Source organism: Dendrobates tinctorius, unplaced genomic scaffold (assembly GCF_039654945.1).
Source record: "Dendrobates tinctorius isolate UK_male_01 unplaced genomic scaffold, ASM3965494v1 ptg000041l, whole genome shotgun sequence".
NCBI lineage: Eukaryota > Metazoa > Chordata > Amphibia > Anura > Dendrobatidae > Dendrobates > Dendrobates tinctorius.
In genome coordinates, this window is record NW_027361709.1 from 4,633,500 (window position 1) to 4,652,945 (window position 19,446).

The following is a 19,446-nucleotide window of genomic DNA, read 5'->3' on the forward strand; positions in this document are numbered from 1 at the left end:
TGGTTTTCTTGTTGTCCCATCTGTTCTGATCTCTGGCCTGCCTCCTGCGGGAATACCCTTTCCTAGAAAAGGGACGTCTCCAGGATATATTCGGCAGACTTGGAAATTTCTTTTTCTCGTCCCCGGCTTTCTCTAACAGTTCGTCTAGGACGGGGCCGAACAAGTATTCACCCTCACAGGGGATAGAACAGAGATGGGACCTGGCTTGGATATCTCCCGGCCAGCATTTCAACCAGAGGGCTCTTCGGGCCGAATTAGACAAGCTTGCAGACCTGGCCGCCATTCTTACAGAGTCTGCCGAGGCATCTGCCAGAAAGGCAGCAGCATTTTGGATAATTGGAAGATACTTACGGATGGAAGCTCGCGAGGTCCCATCCTTTAGCTGGGAGTCCAATTGATCCAGCCAGACCATCATGGATCTGGCTGCGCACGTGGCTGCTATTGCTGGCCTTAGGGCGCCTGCTGACATCTCCCAAGTGCCCCTTAAAAAGGAATCTGCCTTTTTAACTAGGGGGTCTTTAAGGGAGGCCATATCGTCGAAGGGTATAGATGACTTTTTGGAGGCCTTAGCTACCGCGGCATCCAGCTTGGGGGCCTTATCCCATCGACTTACTATTGGGTCCTCAAAGGGGTACCTCCGCTTGAAAGCAGGCGGCATAGAACCCCTTTTTTTCGTTTTTTTCCACTCCCTGTCTATCAGGTTCTGGACTTTTTCGTTTAACGGAAAGGTCCTCTGCTTTCTGGGGTCTAGACCCCCGAACATAATGTCCTGAGCAGACAGTTCTGTCTTTTTTTCTTCTACCCCCATGGTTGACCTTATGGTTTTAATTAATTTATCCATATGGTCCAAGGGAAAACAGAACCGGCTGGAATCTTCTTCGGAGGAAGAAGAGGAGGCCGAGGACTCTGAGGAGATATCTTCCCTCCTAGGGCCGACTGAAGAGTCTGAGCCTGAAACAGTAGCCCGTCCTCTTTTTGAAGAATCTTCTTTTGATAGGGCTTTTATTTCCGTCCTGATTAATTGCCTCAGGTCCGTAGCGAAGCTTGGAGCTTCTTCCGCTACCGTCTGTCTCACGCAAGACTGACATAATCTCTTAGGGTGACCATCTGGTAAGGGGCAACTACGGAGGGCACATTCCTTGTGCTTCTGTTTCCCTGTGGCCTTCTTCCCCTGAGAATCTAAAAAATATAAAGGGACACTGCATCAGGGTACATTCTCGCAGATCTCTTACCCTTGCAGATAAGGATAGGTACCGGATCACGGGGGGCTGCAGGAGGATCCTGTGGCCTAGAGGAGCTACTGTGGCTCTGTCCACTTCCTTCCTTCCGCCTCTTAGGCTGGTCACTGGGGTGCTTTGCCACGGGCTGCACCTCTTGTGGGTCCATGGGGGCTTCTGTTGTGTCCATCGCTGGGCCTCCAGAAGCACCTCAGCAGCAATGCCTTCTGCATTAAGAAGGCTTCCCCTCCGGATCAGCAGGCACTGCGTCCGGTGTTCGGGCCCCCCATTGGACCGCTCTGCGATCCTCCCCCTCCCCTTCAGGCCCGCCAGGCGGCGGGCGCGCATCGGCGCGTGTCCTCCACAACCGGAAGTCGACCGGCATCCGACTTCCGGTTTCGGCGCTAGGCCCCGCCCCCTCCGTCGCGTCACTTCCGCCGCGCGCGGGGACGCGCGGCAAGGGGCTAGCACCGCGCCGCCGGCTCGGAACCGTCGCTCCCTTGTGGGACACCGCCGGCGGCGCCCGCCCGAACGGACCGCTCCGGGGAAGGAGACACAGGGGGACCCCACTTACCTCACCGGTCCCATGGAGAAGGCATCCGCCGGACCCTGTCTCCGCCTGCTCTTACCACTGCCGTGGAAATCCTACCCGGACCCACCGTGGCGCATCCAGGGCTCCCAGCGAGACCGAGGTAGGAGAACCCCCCGCTACCTGAGCCGATCCGCTGGCCTGGGTCTTCAGTTATCCATGACGGACGATCTGTAGGGAGTTCTGTCCTTGTTAGGAACAGGAAACCAACTGATGCGTGGGAGAGGTGCCACTCTTTTTGTATCTGTAGGTTTCCTGTTCCTAAAGGGCGGATCCCCTCTCTCAGGTGGTGCTGTCATGGACGACCGAATAAAGTGGATTTTAGACTACTTCAGCTTCCATCTGACACTGCAACTAAGCGGCAGTCGCCGATCATTGTGTTCTCATGGGAGGGAGGCCAAAACTAATATAGAGTAAGGGGTTTATAATGGTCAGCTGGCGAAACCTCAGGCCCTGGTGTTGACCTTCTTTTGAGATTTTGGACCTGTGGGAGGTACAGGGTGCATAGTGTACAGGGTGCATAGTGTACAGGGTGCAAGTTGCAAATTTCCACGATATGGAATCACAACCTGAAGCCGGCCACAAACGCACATTAAGCTGGGCGCAACGTTCATGTCCGTAGGATAAGCGGTACCAGAGCTGCTTTTCTCCGTTTTAAAGTTTAACTTAATAAAAGTGCCCAATCTGCTGCCATGACATGAAGATTTCTTCAATAAACGTCGGAAAAGTACCGCAAGCCAGAAAGAGTTAACAGCAGGCAGACGGGGCTCGCTTGATAAGACTCCCCGGGGTCGCACCGTCTGAGAAAGATCCCCACTTAAAAGGCAGCTAGACTGTCAGGTGAACAGTATGGGATCTATCAAAGCCCGCACTACGAAAAAAAAAAAACCTTGAACCTGCAGATTCCCGCAAAACTGATTCGCCTGCAGCTAGCATTTCCTTTACAAGCAGCATCCAAAGGCGACGAGCGCAGGAAACTTTCCATTAGCAAATCGCTAATAAAGAAAAAAAAAAAAAAGCAAGCTGCATGCAGAATATACATGTTTATAAAGGAGCAGCGGCTCGCCCGGCCCTGGAGCCACCGCCGGATCCTTTATCTAAACATCACCCTGGCACGTTTCATTACACCATAAATGGACACTGGAGGCATGAAGAGTGCACCACCGAAGGAAGAGTCGTCCCTCCCCCCGTGTGACCATCATATGGCCCGAAGCAGAGACGAGGCAAGCATCTCCCATCTACATACGGTACATGAGCCGCGGCCTGCAAGTCTCAATGCTTAGTAAGAAATAAGAGGGGCACAACTACAACTCCCAGCATGCTCTGACAGCTCCAGCTGACGACTACAAATCCGGAGTAAAAGGAACCTAATTAACTAAACATTTTCTTATCTTCTATAATGAAGATCTGATTTAGGACTTTTTCATCCATTTTGCTCACTAGGTGTCACTATTGTCTTTAAATAAAGGGTTTGCGTTAAAATTCCAATAAAAAACCTACAAAAGACAAAATGAAAAAAACCCTGCTATAATTAAATAAGTAAAAAGCAAAAGTGCATTTAAATCATGCAGAGTTCTTAGTAATACTGTATTTGATCAAACATAGCATAAAAGCCGTCCCACCATCGACAAGGTGACTCTGTGGTCGGGGCGGTCCTACACTGTCTAGTATTAATAACCTTATCATGTGTCAAAGTTGACGTCTGTGTGAATAAGGGCAGACAAGGACCGGGTCCCGACCACTAGGACACCATTTATATGCTGCATGTGTACCAACTCAAACCAAGCTCAATTTTTGTGTTTTTTCTTTAAAATTCCAATGCGTCTTAAGTAAAGAAGTGAATTACTTTTGCAAATAGTCTTGATGAAAAACCTCTTACAGTTTTCTGTATACAGCTCCCATGCAGACTTATGTGTCACTACGGTTACAACAGCTGTAGGCAGGCAGTTCCTGCCGTTGGGGAGGATCAGACTACACGGGGTTAGTTTGCAGTCTGTAGTCATGGAGACACATCGGTGGTGCAATAGCTGTGCACAGTCAGCATTAGTTCAAAACTATTAGCACAGTAAGCTGGAAATAAAATTATATCACCGCACTATTGCAATAATGACGGTTGCAAAAGTATACACACCCCACTCGGATTGGGTTCGGTGAAACTGATTGAAAAGGACATTGTGCCTGTAAAAATGCAACCATAATTTAGCAGGAGGAATCGCTTACGATTGGTGCACACTGCAGTTGTAGAAGACGAAGTCCACGCTCGCAAACTTCTTCCCGCTTTCTTTGGACTTTAAGTAAAGTTTCACCACTCTCTTGTCACCTGAAAGTAATTAAAAAAAAATAAAAAATATCACAATGACCGTGTCGTACAGGTCCCAACATGGAGCACGGAAGGGCTATGCTGTACAGTGATGCAAGATCAAGACTACATTAAGGGAAGAATACTTTAATTTAAAGGGGTACTCATTTGCCATAAAGTGACGGAATATTTCTAGGGGGCCATTATTTTATGTTCGCAGCGGTCCGATCTCTAATAACAGAGGGGTCACAGTGCAGACTCAACGCTTTAAAAACTCTCAATGTGCATCAAAGCTAATGCAGATCCCGGAGTTTCGACCCCCATAGACGCACATTCTGGCGTAATGTCCGGGGTGCTGCTGAGCAGAGAAAACAGTGAAGGGGCAGCACCGCCGAACTCGGCAACGAGGCAGCACCGCCGAACTCGGCAACGAGGCAGCACCGCCAAGCTCGGCAACGGGGCAGCACCGCCAAGCTCGGCAACGGGGAGTGCACCCTCAAACTCGGCAACGGGGAGTGCACCGCCAAACTCGGCAACGAGGCAGCACCGCCAAACTCGGCAACGAGGCAGCACCGCCAAGCTCGGCAACGGGGCAGCACCGCCAAGCTCGGCAACGGGGAGTGCACCCTCAAACTCGGCAACGGGGAGTGCACCGCCAAACTCGGCAACGAGGCAGCACCGCCAAACTCGGCAACGAGGCAGCACCGCCAAACTCGGCAACGAGGCAGCACCGCCAAACTCGGCAACGGGGAGTGCACCCTCAAACTCGGCAACGGGGAGTGCACCGCCAAACTCGGCAACGAGGCAGCACCGCCAAACTCGGCAACGAGGCAGCACCGCCAAACTCGGCAACGAGGCAGCACCGCCAAGCTCGGCAACGGGGAGTGCACCCTCAAACTCGGCAACGGGGAGTGCACCGCCAAACTCGGCAACGAGGCAGCACCGCCAAACTCGGCAACGGGGCAGCACCGCCAAACTCGGCAACGGGGCAGCACCGCCAAACTCGGCAACGGGGCAGCACCGCCAAACTCGGCAACGGGGCAGCACCGCCAAACTCGGCAACGGGGCAGCACCGCCAAACTCGGCAACGGGGCAGCACCGCCAAACTCGGCAACGGGGCAGCACCGCCAAACTCGGCAACGGGGCAGCACCGCCAAACTCGGCAACGGGGCAGCACCGCCAAACTCGGCAACGGGGCAGCACCGCCAAACTCGGCAACGGGGCAGCACCGCCAAACTCGGCAACGGGGCAGCACCGCCAAACTCGGCAACGGGGCAGCACCGCCAAACTCGGCAACGGGGCAGCACCGCCAAACTCGGCAACGGGGCAGCACCGCCAAACTCGGCAACGGGGCAGCGCCGCCAAACTCGGCAACGGGGCAGCGCCGCCAAACTCGGCAACGGGGCAGCACCGCCAAACTCGGCAACGGGGCAGCACCGCCAAACTCGGCAACGGGGCAGCACCGCCAAACTCGGCAACGGGGAGTGCACCCTCAAACTCGGCAACGGGGAGTGCACCCTCAAACTCGGCAACGGGGAGTGCACCCTCAAACTCGGCAACGAGGCAGCACCGCCAAACTCGGCAACGAGGCAGCACCGCCAAGCTCGGCAACGGGCAAGCACCGCCAAACTCGGCAACGGGGCAGCACCGCCAAACTCGGCAACGGGGCAGCACCGCCAAACTCGGCAACGGGGCAGCACCGCCAAACTCGGCAACGGGGCAGCACCGCCAAACTCGGCAACGGGGCAGCACCGCCAAACTCGGCAACGGGGCAGCACCGCCAAACTCGGCAACGGGGCAGCACCGCCAAACTCGGCAACGGGGCAGCACCGCCAAACTCGGCAACGGGGCAGCACCGCCAAACTCGGCAACGGGGCAGCACCGCCAAACTCGGCAACGGGGCAGCACCGCCAAACTCGGCAACGGGGCAGCACCGCCAAACTCGGCAACGGGGCAGCACCGCCAAACTCGGCAACGGGGCAGCACCGCCAAACTCGGCAACGGGGCAGCACCGCCAAACTCGGCAACGGGGCAGCACCGCCAAACTCGGCAACGGGGCAGCACCGCCAAACTCGGCAACGGGGCAGCACCGCCAAACTCGGCAACGGGGCAGCACCGCCAAACTCGGCAACGGGGCAGCACCGCCAAACTCGGCAACGGGGCAGCACCGCCAAACTCGGCAACGGGGCAGCACCGCCAAACTCGGCAACGGGGCAGCACCGCCAAACTCGGCAACGGGGCAGCACCGCCAAACTCGGCAACGGGGCAGCACCGCCAAACTCGGCAACGGGGCAGCACCGCCAAACTCGGCAACGGGGCAGCACCGCCAAACTCGGCAACGGGGCAGCACCGCCAAACTCGGCAACGGGGCAGCACCGCCAAACTCGGCAACGGGGCAGCACCGCCAAACTCGGCAACGGGGCAGCACCGCCAAACTCGGCAACGGGGCAGCACCGCCAAACTCGGCAACGGGGCAGCACCGCCAAACTCGGCAACGGGGCAGCACCGCCAAACTCGGCAACGGGGCAGCACCGCCAAACTCGGCAACGGGGCAGCACCGCCAAACTCGGCAACGGGGCAGCACCGCCAAACTCGGCAACGGGGCAGCACCGCCAAACTCGGCAACGGGGCAGCACCGCCAAACTCGGCAACGGGGCAGCACCGCCAAACTCTGCAACGGGGCAGCACCGCCAAACTCGGCAACGGGGCAGCACCGCCAAACTCGGCAACGAGGCAGCACCGCCAAACTCGGCAACGGGGCAGCACCCTCAAACTCGGCAACGAGGCAGCAGCGCCAAACTCGGCAACGAGGCAGCACCGCCAAACTCGGCAACGGGGCAGCACCGCCAAACTCGGCAACGAGGCAGCACCCTCAAACTCGGCAACGGGGCAGCACCGCCAAACTCGGCAACGAGGCAGCACCGCCAAACTCGGCAACGGGGCAGCACCGCCAAACTCGGCAACGGGGCAGCACCGCCAAACTCGGCAACGGGGCAGCACCCCCAAACTCGGCAACGGGGCAGCACCCCCAAACTCGGCAACGGGGCAGCACCCCCAAACTCGGCAACGGGGCAGCACCGCCAAACTCGGCAACGGGGCAGCTCCGCCAAACTCGGCAACGGGGCAGCTCCGCCAAACTCGGCAACGGGGCAGCACCGCCAAACTCGGCAACGGGGCAGCACCGCCAAACTCGGCAACGGGGCAGCACCCTCAAACTCGGCAACGAGGCAGCACCGCCAAACTCGGCAACGGGGCAGCACCGCCAAACTCGGCAACGGGGCAGCACCCTCAAACTCGGCAACGGGGCAGCACCCTCAAACTCGGCAACGAGGCAGCACCGCCAAACTCGGCAACGAGGCAGCACCGCCAAACTCGGCAACGGGGCAGCACCCTCAAACTCGGCAACGGGGCAGCACCCTCAAACTCGGCAACGGGGCAGCACCGCCAAACTCGGCAACGGGGCAGCACCGCCAAACTCGGCAACGGGGCAGCACCCCCAAACTCGGCAACGGGGCAGCACCCCCAAACTCGGCAACGGGGCAGCACCCCCAAACTCGGCAACGGGGCAGCACCCCCAAACTCGGCAACGGGGCAGCACCCCCAAACTCGGCAACGGGGCAGCAACGCCACTGGCGTTGGTCATTCAGTAATGCCGCCACGGCACAGAATTCAGAAACGGCAACGAGTTCAGTAACGGCGCCGCAATGCTGAATTCATTCTTTGGATCAGTTTTTAGAGATCAGGTCACCACTGTCCTTTATTTTTTTTTTAAAGGGGTATTCCGCCAAGTTCTCAACTATACACACTTTTGACCATTTTTTAGGTCTGTTTTTTCCAAACTGCTGCAAGGTTACAACTCATGTCCTTGGAGCCAGTTTCTGCAGGTGCATGCTTGGAGTTGTAGTTTTGCAGCTGGAGGGCCACAATGTGGCGATGACCCTCATGTGGTAGTAAGGACAAGCAGAGACGCATTTGCAACATCCAAGCAGAGACGCATTTGCAACATCGCAGCACAACACGTAGCGGAACGGTTAAACTGGAGACTTAGAGGAAGGATCGGGGATGGGGGGGACATATTGAAAAACAGAGGCGGCTTCTGTTCTCCAACAAAAGCCGGCTCTTTAAGGCAGAATTAAGGGAAAGCGGTGAGAGCGGAGGAGGCGTTCTCAGCCAGACTACGGGCTTTTGTTAGTGCTATTTATTAAAGCCCAGAAAACATCGCTCCCCCCGTCTCTCGGCCGAGAGGCTCTGATGCCCGTGGCTGCTCACGCTGTGTCTCATGACCCCCTTCTCTGACGGGCGCTGCAATTTCGACAACCACCCACTCACCCATGAGTACTGGCCATAAACAGCTCAGCTCCAGATCGTTTTATAGTTACTTACACTCTAGTTACACCCAAAGCTGCATTCAAAATTCTAAAAAATATGTGATGAGATCCTTCAGCATCATAAAGTGTGTTGAATCCTAGTAGATCAAGAGTGTTTGTTTGATCAAACTATCTGCCATAATGCAATGCAGCACTGTACGCTATGTACAGACAACGAGACACAACAGAAGTGTGAGTCCAGGAGTCCGCAAGGTCATGGTATCCTATGGGTTAATGCTCCACTCCCAACATGATGTTCATACATCGCAGCTCCAAAAGAGCCAGAGCCTCTCAGATATATTTATATATACATATATACACACACGAGCCTTCTGACTTCATCAGCGTGACTGCCCAATGGGATATGACGTTTTCGGCAGGTCCATGGAGCTTACCCTGGCCCCGTGTGATGGGGATGACGTCCTTGGCGCTGGGAGATGTGCAGTAAATCTTCTCTCCCTCTAAGTGTCCTTCCATCTCAGTGAAATCCTCAAAGGAGCAGTTCACCCCGGCGGAGAGGTCAGGGACGTTCCAGGCCTGGAGAACCATCTGCAAGTACACGGCAGCAAAATAATGGCAGATCGCGAGACAGATATGACATAGATATAATATGTTATAGATATTGTACAGATACACAAGGAGGCTGACCCACAGGATTATGTCTAGATCTATAGGACTCACCGGGACTTCGGACAGAGTAACGGAGATGTTCTTGGGGTACACGGTAAGTTGGACACACTGGCGTTGGTCAGTCGTGAAGCGGTGGAGCTCGTCGGCACGCTCGCACTTGTCCTTCCGAGAACATCTGCAATGTGTAGAATGGGTTTTTAGTCCTCAATTCATCCTGACCATGCAAATCTAAAAATTCTGAAACAAAGCCGCCATCCCCTTGTGCTGAGTGACTGCCCTTCACTTTAATTAGTTCTCCGGACGGGGACTTAAAGGTGAGACGGCTCAGGCCAAGGTGAGAATGTCTTCAATCAAGCAACAGGCGCTCGGCGGGAGCTGTGACAGCTGAGAGCGGGGGACGCTGCCGGAATCAGTGCTGCAGACTGACAGCTCTACTGTCCCGGGCATCCGGCGGCTGCAACGTCTGCGCTCTGCCAGACTGGACATGTGAAAAGTGGCTTGTTGGCGAGAGCCTGGCAGCTCAATACATTGGGGAATTACAAGTCCAGTAGCTGCCAAACCCATCCAGCCGTCACTCAGAGCAGAGGAAGGGTGACAACCCCCAACAGAACCCTACTGGTGGCCGAGAGGTTAATATGTCAATCACCTGTGTTCCTTCCAGATATCCTGTAGGATTAAACAAAACCTCAGTTTTAACCTCAATGTTTGAGCAATGCTGAAAATACCCAACTTCTTCCTGACTGCCTCCTACTCCATTCACTACCAGAGCTGCATTCAAAACTCTCCCAGTTGCTTTTGCTGTTTATCTGCACTCCTCCTCAAGACATGTGGCCTAACAGCTCGTTTATTACCTGCTCTGAAAGGCTTGTCAAGGAATAACAATTTTATCTGCAGCTCTGGATATGACTGGAGGATAAGGCAGGATGCCTAAAATCAACACTGGAAAATTCAGTAACAGAAAAAGCTCAATGCTGGAAAATATGTTAGAAAGTAAAGAGCAAAAGCATGTGTTGTGGATGTGATGCACTGTAACGAGACCTGCACCTAAGCCGCAGTGAACTCCCTGACAGCAAGCAGAGATGTTGAGAAAGGTCCGAATTGATGCAAAGTATCTTAGAAGAAGGTTGCAGCGCTCCTCATTACATTTTCTTCACATGTCGGCCGGTAATCCCAGCTGCAGAGGGATTACAGCTCCGCGCTCCTGTAATGCTGCACGCATCGTGTACTTGGCAGGGTCGATGGGAAAACAAAACTCGCCACCGACTCTTAACCTGAGCGCGTATTGACATTGTGTCAATGGACGCCGCATTCAGCTGAAATCCCCCCCGGATGACGGGTCACCGAAGAGCAGCTGACAGCGCGACCCGCGGAATACATAACGGGAATGCCGGCGGGTACGTACTGGGATTCCTGAACTCGTGGACATGAACTACAACTCCCAGCAAGCAAACCAGATATAGATTTACTATATAGGAACCCCTATGAAATGACGAAGCAGGCCTAACACCTAAAGCAGGATGCAATATATTGCTCCCTGGTATTAGCCATATGGTACAGTGCAGAACATGGAAAACTGGTGCAGTAATGATGCTATGAGTGACCCTGACAGGCATGCTGGGACTTGTAGTCCCAGAGCATAAGACCGTATGATGGCTAGTCAATATTAGTGAGCACACATCCCCTTGAAGGTTAAAAAGCAGTAAATGACCAGCAGGTGGTAACACCTTAGTACCCCAGAAGTAATTTGCACTGGCAGCCGGCAAAGATTTGGGGTGCAGGCCTATAAAATGAAGAGAGTTGCTCCCCCCACCCCCAGCATTGCAGAGAGGGAAAAAAATGGTGACAGTTCTCTTTAAGTTTTTCTTCTCCTTGTCACCAGCTCAGAAATGTCCTACAGCAGAAATCAGTATCTATGAAGAATGCCAGCGCCGACCTCCATGCACCTTGCCTAAATTACCGTGCCTCGCTCTGCCAGCGTCTCCAGGGTCCGGGCGCAGCCTGTGGCTGCTCAGGGGGGAACAAACTGGTGCTATTTAAAGCTGAAGACTGAGAGGGGCTGTCATGAGGCAGCAGGGTACGCAGGCGTCTGAGAAGTCCCCCGGGATACTTACGTATTGTGGAGCACACACCATCCGCAGTGGGGGTCCCGTGAGCCCAGGCAGGTGTCACAGCTCTGGTACTGCTCACAACTCTCAACTGGCACACGGGTGACCTGGGGGGAGGAGAAAAAAAAAAAATCACATCACAGAGCATTAGCATTATAGGAGCATGACAAACACATTTAGCTGCATTCCTGAATTAATAAAGTTTATCACCTTGCTTTACAGTGAAGGATCACTCATTTCCTTCACCAATGACAGCTTCCACAAAAGGATGGAAAAAGTGCAATTATACTGCAAAATCCACTAGGTAGCTCAGACTTGCAACTCAAGAGCCTGGAAAAGATGGGTGTCAGCACCTATATGAGCTGCAACCTAAGCCATATGGGTGATCACCCAGCTTTCTCAGTGTCTGCAAAAAAGCTCTGAAATTAAAATTTGCCACTGAGGACACTGGGAAAGCTGGGCGACCACAAATAGCATCTATTGCAACTCAGAGATTGACACCCATCGTTCCCAGAATGAAGTGCTGACGCTCATAGCTACGGAAAAGGGGGAAATCGTGGAGCATAACTAAAACGATCATCCATTCCCTAGTCTGGAAAGATGGGTACCCCTATGCGAAGTACAACAACTGTTTGTCCAACCCCTGTGTGGGCAGATCTGGTACGAGTTGGGTGGAATAAAATGTGGCATTATGAAGTGACTGATCAGAAAATCCATTGTAGACGCTGCTGAATATTTGCAGTTCTGCCAATGCTGCATAGAAACGGCCAGCGCCACGTGGAGCGGACAAATGATGGACAATTTATGAACATTACGCGGCTTATGATTGTTTTATGGGCTTTCAGATCCGAGATCATTTCCATCCCTGCAGATTTTTTTTTTGCTTTGTAATTCATTAATCTTTCTGCCGGTCAGACGACAATTAGCACATCACATCTACATAACAAAAAGGCAGCAATACAAGAGATCAGCGGCAGCAGTACCCTGCTCTAAAATATTACAGCGGCTTCCAAAATGACTTCCATAAACCAGAATCTATGTAGAATTCTATGCAGAATTAAAGGGAAACCCTACCTAAAAGTATTTGTACAGGATGAGAAAAAAAAAAAAAAACACATGGAAGCTTTTTTTTTTAGAAACTGAAGGATGTGCCTGGTCTTGCAGCTCAGAACCATTCATTTTAAAAGGGTTTGACTTGTAATGCCATGAACAACCAATGGTCAGGGGTGGCGCTATATCTCAATGTTTTCTAATCGGGGCAACTCTTTCGTCTTCAGACGTCACTGAAGCATGGGGTCAAAGATACCACTAGGATACAAGTGGTAGTTACCACCCTTTCCAAAACTCCGGAATGTACAATGTCCCAAAGTCATGAAATCTCAGAGCTTTTGCTGCACAGCTGAGCATATTTAGAGGGAAGTTGGGAGATGTCCAAAAATGCTAGCTTGTGTTGCTTCCTAAAGGGGTGACACTTACTTAACCCAAGTTCCAGAATCTTCTAAAAGAAACATTGTGTTATTATTAATGTAGGATCCGAGAGGGAAGGTCATAAAAAGACAAGTCCCGCCCATGAGGATCGGCAAAATCTCAGTTTTATATGGCGTGTTACAGTTTTGGAAAACCCTTGTCCCTCGATGCAATCTGCTAAATAAAAAAAAAAAAAAACAACAACTGAGCTTTACTTATCCCCCTCTCTCTAATCCAGGGCCATGTTGTGGTGTCTATCAATAGCTGCACAACTAAGCTCACATTGGCAGTATTGACGTCTAAACGCTGCAGCCAATAACTGAGCTCAGCGGCTCTTACCGAAGTGATGGCACTCGGTGCTGAAATCATTTATTGGCTGCAGCACTATCGACATGACGTCAGCACTGCAGGCAGAAATAGACACCAGCAGCAGCCGAGATTCAGTGCAGGATACAGGGGGGGCTGAATAAAGAACAGGGTTTTTTTCAAAACTAACTGCAGCCAAGAAATAGGAGTTTTCCAAAACTGGAAAACCACTTTAATCTTCAGTTAGTAAAATCAAAATACTTTTTGATTTTTATTAATTAGTCTATTAGACTTAGTTTATTAGACCATTAGTCATGCACCTCGCTGCGGCACATGTAAGTGACACCACATCTCGCAATGCACTGCAGAGGTAGTGGTTCCTGAACTAGGAAACTACCAAAACGGACAACTGCCTACCTTCCATACTTGCACTTGGGGTCTAGACCTCACGCGACTAATTAAAGGTTAAGTGCACAGTTAGGAGCTTGAGAAAAGGGTGTACATAACATGGTATAGCACCACCTGGTGTTCACAGTGTATAGTGATGTGCACGTCCATCTAATGAGCAGGACACACATGTTCAGTAACTCTCCCTAAGGCCAGGTCTCTGTTCAGCCAATAGATATACCGTAACTTCTTGCCTGTTTGTCTGGGAAGGAGTAGCGTGTATGCAGTAATATGGCAGCTGAGAAGATTCTTTCCATAATGGAAGTGAGAAGGGAATGTAAGGTCAACTGCCAGAGGAAGAAGGAGACTGATTGTGATCAGAACTTGCCCGCACCAGCACCAAGAGAGTAAAGAATGATAAAAGGGATATTTTTCTGCAATAAACTTACTGTAATGCCACTGTTTACAGCATTTCATGGCTTATGGTATGAAACTGATAACCCCATTTAAGGCTACCTGTGGGTTAAAATATAACATCAGCCCAACCTGAATCTACAAATAGTTCTCATTCAGGAGCCTGAAGAACAAGTGAAAGAAGATACTTAGCCAAAACATTGCTAAGATCGCAGATCGGCACTCCACTCATCGCCGTGATCAGGAACGTTCTCTGATTACATTTGCATGGAGACTAGGAAATTTCACAAGAGATGCAATGCCTGAGGTGTCTCGCCTGTACGTTTTGCTCTTCAGAACCAGGCGCATTAATTCTTGAGGGTGACATTTAAGGTAGATGTTGTGTACAGATCCAACCTTCAAAATACCTTTAATTTTCTTGGACAGCAACCCACAAACCTACAGAAGTCATGCAGACACCTCATTGTAGAGACCATTTAGACCACAGAGTTTGTAAAGTTCATTAACAAATGGATTTGCTATTTCCCACTTTGATAGAATCTGGGGGCGCTGTTCCGTGGACATCTATGATAAGTCATAGTGGCGAAAAGAGGTACTGCAAGTTAGATAGTAGACTCTATTGCATTATTTGTAGGCAGCCTCTAAGGAAAAAGCAGTTGCCCAATAAAATAATACAGTTCTAAGAAATAAAGGAATATAGCAAGTAGTGCCGATTCCCCTTTAAGCCTGTGCTTGCAAAACATAACCACTGTGGGCAGCTCACAGAGCTCTGCATTCTGCCCTTTATTGGGGAGGATCTGAACTAGAAAAAAAGGTGTACGATTTTGGGTCACATCTAGTATTGCAGCTCAGCTCCCTTCAGTTGAATGGAATTGAGCTGCAGAACTATATAAATCTTATGGGTAACATTGATGCCATTTCTCATTGAAAAAAAAAAAGCCAGAACCCTTTACTCCAATTATGGACAATCAGTTAAGTCTTAAAAAGAACCACTCAGGTTCCAGACAGTCTGTTTTAAATAATATTTGCATTGCCCATGAAAATACAATTCTGTGGCATATTTTCTGACAACTCAGCCTTGTGCCGTTCCTCCGTTATTCCTCCTCAAACTATGATATCTGGGTGTTACTGTGCTGTGTCTCCCGTGACACTGACACCACTGAATGGACAAAGTCAGCGTACACAAGAACACCACGTTGGCAGCTTATTTCTAGGAGGAATAACAGAGAAACCACATGATCCAGAGTTCCAAGACAAGAGGATCCAACATCGATATAATACAAGTATTTCAAATACATTAGAATTGGTGATCGGTAGAGACGAGCCAATAGATCTGGACTCTAAGGTCTGGCTGCTATGGAGGACTGAACTGGATGTAAACTTGTTTTAACAGACTTGTCAGAGCTACTCCAAGATTCAAAAGTGTCCAAATTTTGAGAAAATGTATTGCTTTTACTTTTGTACCAGCAATTCTCTGCCCCTTATGAAACAACTACAAAATTAGGCCTAGTGACTGGACCTCACACAACGACACGACGCGGCAAAGGCCTGGTAAGTGGCTGAGGCAGCCAGGATACCGGCGCAGAGGTTCCGCTGCCAAGGACGAGGGCTCTAGATGCTGGACCAGGGTGATCTGAATGTTTTTGCTCACCTCTAGTGGTGGTAGGTGGGTCGAGGTACAACCAAAAAGCAGCCACTTCTTGGAACTTAAAAGCACGGCTTCCCCCCAAAAAATACCAATAACGACATCCAAATATCTCTGCATTTGCCCCAAACATGCCCAGGGCTTGTCAGATAAAACACCCAATACCAGCAAAAGCAGAAGAAAAACACTAACCTCCTAAACAATACTGGTTTACACTGCTCCCTGAGATTTCATGAAACGCTACATTAAATCTGGAATGTATCAGTGTGTTCTGTGATAGAGGAACACACCCTCCAGCTCAAGCCATAAACCCAGGAAACACACTAACCAAATGCAGAGGGTTTTTTTTCCCCTTTCCTTTCGAGGCTCTGTTTCTTCCCCGAACTCCTAAGGAACCAAAAAGGTTGTGTCGCAGATGCGTTCCTCCGATACACCTCCCGTCAATGGCACTTCTGAAATTTATTAATACTTGCCTGCCGGCTGCTAGCTAATTAGATTCCACATGGACTTGCTTGTTAATTTAGCTGGTTCCTCTTAAATATGAAGCTCTAGGCAAGCTTTTTGGAATTAAAACATTGAAGCGACCTGCCATAGGTGGTCTACGTCGACTCCCCCCGAATAGAATATTTCTCACGTAGCCTGAATGCAAAATGAGAATTATGAGTCGAATGGGAAGATAGAAAAGACGTGTGACCCCATTGAGTCATACAAAGCTCCCGTGCATGTCAGGGCATTAGCAGAACATGGACTTCTACCCATCGGGAAATGAAATATGAGGTCATTATAGCCGGGCATTAGAAGGACAATTTACCAGAGCATGAGGCTTACAAGAATAGAACGCACAGCTGGACGTCCAACCTCACCAGATAAAGCAACTTCAATGCATCACTGGTCCACAAAAGTAGGATAGATCATCTATCATGTGAAGGACATGCCCCCCCCCCACCACCACCTGGTCCGGGATTGTGTCACCTGAGCGCAAGAACAAGACGAAAGGGAAGATGAAGCTGCTGATTGGGATACCGGGAGTGATAAGTGGAGATTACAAAGCGGCCTATTAATATGGGCGACATCGGAAGCAGGTGATATATTTAACTCCATTTAGAAGTCATCATCTGCGGGGGGCACAGCACGGGACGGACAAGAAAGGAGCAAACTACGAAGTGATGGCCTACTTATTACTGAATGCAGGGTGTTGAATATATATATATTTTATTGTAGTTAATGAAAAACTACCTACGACAGAGGATAGTAGAGTTGTGGCACTAGTACTGGTATTATTGCCCAAAGTGACCCAAAAGTCTCTTTTTTGCACCAGGAGCTTTAAGCTACTTCATTGGACTTTGGGCTATTAATAAAAACAAACCACAAAGATTGGTTTACGCGTGTTGGGCTGAGATCATATGCTAAGTAGCTTGAAATCCAAAAGGGGCTTGCCTTCTATGCCTTAAGGCCAAAATAGACACTATATTCAGGGTAACAAGAGAAAGCGCTGGTTATTTCCGAAATCATCCTCGGAGGCTGTTTAGTCTGATCTGTGCCCCAGGAATGAAGACTCTAGCTGTTTTATTGGAAAATCTCCATAATCACATTTCATTCATGCTTTTTTCTCATTTGAAGTTCCAGAATGTTGAAATGAAGGGTGTCAAAAGTCAAAACGCATAAATGGATCTTAGCATTTACTTACATAAAAGCCCACATAGAAGTTTTATTCAGGGTGACGAGAGAGTGTGCTGGTCATTGCTGAAATGGTTTCTGGAGGCAGCGTAAGGGTTCCTCCATGCCAACAAGATAGTAAGCCAACTGCTCGCTCTCCTGACTCATTTAGAAACCCAACAGGCCGGATCCTTCTTTCTCCAGACATCATCTTTTGGTGAAAAGTCACGAGGCCCCTATAAACATTACCCCATTGTTTTATCCAGATGTTCGGTGGGATCAGCCAACTTTGATGGAAATACCAAGAACAAACGTCAGCCATGGTAACCAGGGACATGTTGGAAAAAGCTCCATAATCTACACCTCATTGCAGAGAAGACCTGGAAAATGCTTTATAAATTTAGACAAGGGCAGCCATGGTAAGAGGACTTCAGAATATCAGTAGGACAACAGCTCAATGTCAGACCTAATTCAACATTATATATATATATATATATATATATATATATATATATATATATATATATATATATACACATATACACACACACACACACACATATACATACACACACCAATGGCGCAAAAGCGTGCAACTCCAGGACACAAAGCAGCAAGTATTAAAACAACCCGCCACTCAAATTGTCTCTATGAAAATAATAAATAAACCTTATACAAACTTGCGCTAATAGGGTATGTCCTGATTAGGTAGGAGATATCTTGTGAGGAGGTGTGTTACCTTTACTGAAGCTTAATATGGCGAGCCAGGAGAGACAGAAGTCCAGGTCCTTCACAGAGATACTCCCCGACACAGCGATGTATAGAGTTGCTGGAGCTAAAGGGTGCTACCTCCTAGCATACCGCCATCCCGGCCGGTGACTGGCGTGCAGCTGGAGGTATGTATCAGCAGGCTGTACAGATACCAGCCGCCGCTACAAAAACATGCCTGCAAGGTCCGAGAACGCTGAAGGACCTTGCGTGACGTCACAGTCACGTGGGAAGTCACGTGACAGGCAGAAAAAACGCTATGAAGCGCTGAAGGGGCCAGAATACATCGCTGTGTCGGGGAGTATCTCTGGAAAGGACCTGGACTTCTGTCTCTCCTGGCTCGCCATATTAAGCTTCAGTAAAGGTAACACACCTCCTCACAAGATATCTCCTACCTAATCAGGACATACCCTATTAGCGCAAGTTTGTATAAGGTTTATTTATTCTAATTCAACATTATATTCATAGAAGGTTTTATGCTTTTGCTGGAAAGTCTCCATATCGATGTTGTACTGAGTCAAACTAGAGTGACCTTCAGGGCAGATTCCTCTAAATTAAAGTTGTTTTTGATGTCGGGATTTCAGCAAGGTGAAGAGATGAGACCAACCATTGCTGCCTTCTGATCTGTAGGCCAAGGTGGTGGTCATTCAATGGCTCATTCTATATTCAGATTATTTTTTTACCAATGTACCTCTAAAAGCACCAGACAGCATTGAGAAAAGGGCACATTATCAACAACATCTATCTTTTTTGGTTTTAAAAAAAAAAGTTGAAAATTTTTCGGTATTTTGGTCCAGAGATCAAGAAAATCTAAGGCATGAAAGGCATCTCAACAGCGAGAAGCTTAAAACAATGAGCAGGGTTGTGTTGGGACCATTCCAAGCGCATCCCTGTCTTAATCCGACAGATTTGGTCCCCTTCCAAGCGGTTCTCCGAGGGAGATAAGGAATTTTAGAGGAGTTTATTTGTGAGATTAAGATCGATGCGAAGAGCTGCTGGCTTACTTCAAGTTTAAGGGAGAAGTGAATGGAAAATGATGTGAGGACTCCGAAGCAAAATTAGGGAGATGCATCAAGGTCACTGTACTGGATTCAAAGCTGGCACTCTTGGACCAAAAAAGCAGTGCTTAGTCCAGTGGCCACGGATTACCGACATGGCTGATGGACCAGGTCCTGAGACTCGATTCGCACCGACGACCATCGTCAGTTTGGACATGAGGATGGAAGCACTTTTAGATATAAACAGGAACAGGTATACTGGTACCATATGTCGCGGTGTAATATCTGTCAAAAAATGTACCATTCCATGACATGATTTCTCATAGTTTTTAGCGAAATAAAGCACAGGACAACACGGTGATGGTCAGTTTAGGTCGCGGCCATATGTGAAAGACTTTGTAAAGAGGAAATAAAATAACATCAATTGGCGTTTAAGAATAAGAATCAGGGATTTGTAGAAATTCTTTGAAGTTATTATCACCCCCTCCTCTCTATTATCTGGTCACTGAATATATTTTTTTCTGAGATGGAGGTGGTGGGGGGGATTTATTTGCTAGGAGATGTTTTTCCTCTCTCCATGCTGTTAATGGCGTTTCAC

The 19,446-nt window shown here is 49.7% G+C and overlaps 1 protein-coding gene across 4 annotated transcripts in view; it reads right to left on the bottom strand.

The window, feature by feature from the left end:
* Nucleotides 1-19,446, bottom strand: part of PLXNA1 (plexin A1) — a 347,787-nt gene that overhangs the window by 138,720 nt on the left and 189,621 nt on the right. For all 4 annotated transcript variants that reach the window (XM_073575031.1, XM_073575035.1, XM_073575032.1 and 1 more), the window contains exons 5-8: nucleotides 11,214-11,314; nucleotides 9,154-9,277; nucleotides 8,868-9,021; nucleotides 4,027-4,126 (exon numbers count right to left, since the gene is read on the bottom strand). In XM_073575031.1, coding sequence (XP_073431132.1) covers nucleotides 4,027-4,126; nucleotides 8,868-9,021; nucleotides 9,154-9,277; nucleotides 11,214-11,314 — 479 coding nt within the window. The remainder of the gene's footprint in view (nucleotides 1-4,026; nucleotides 4,127-8,867; nucleotides 9,022-9,153; nucleotides 9,278-11,213; nucleotides 11,315-19,446) is intronic.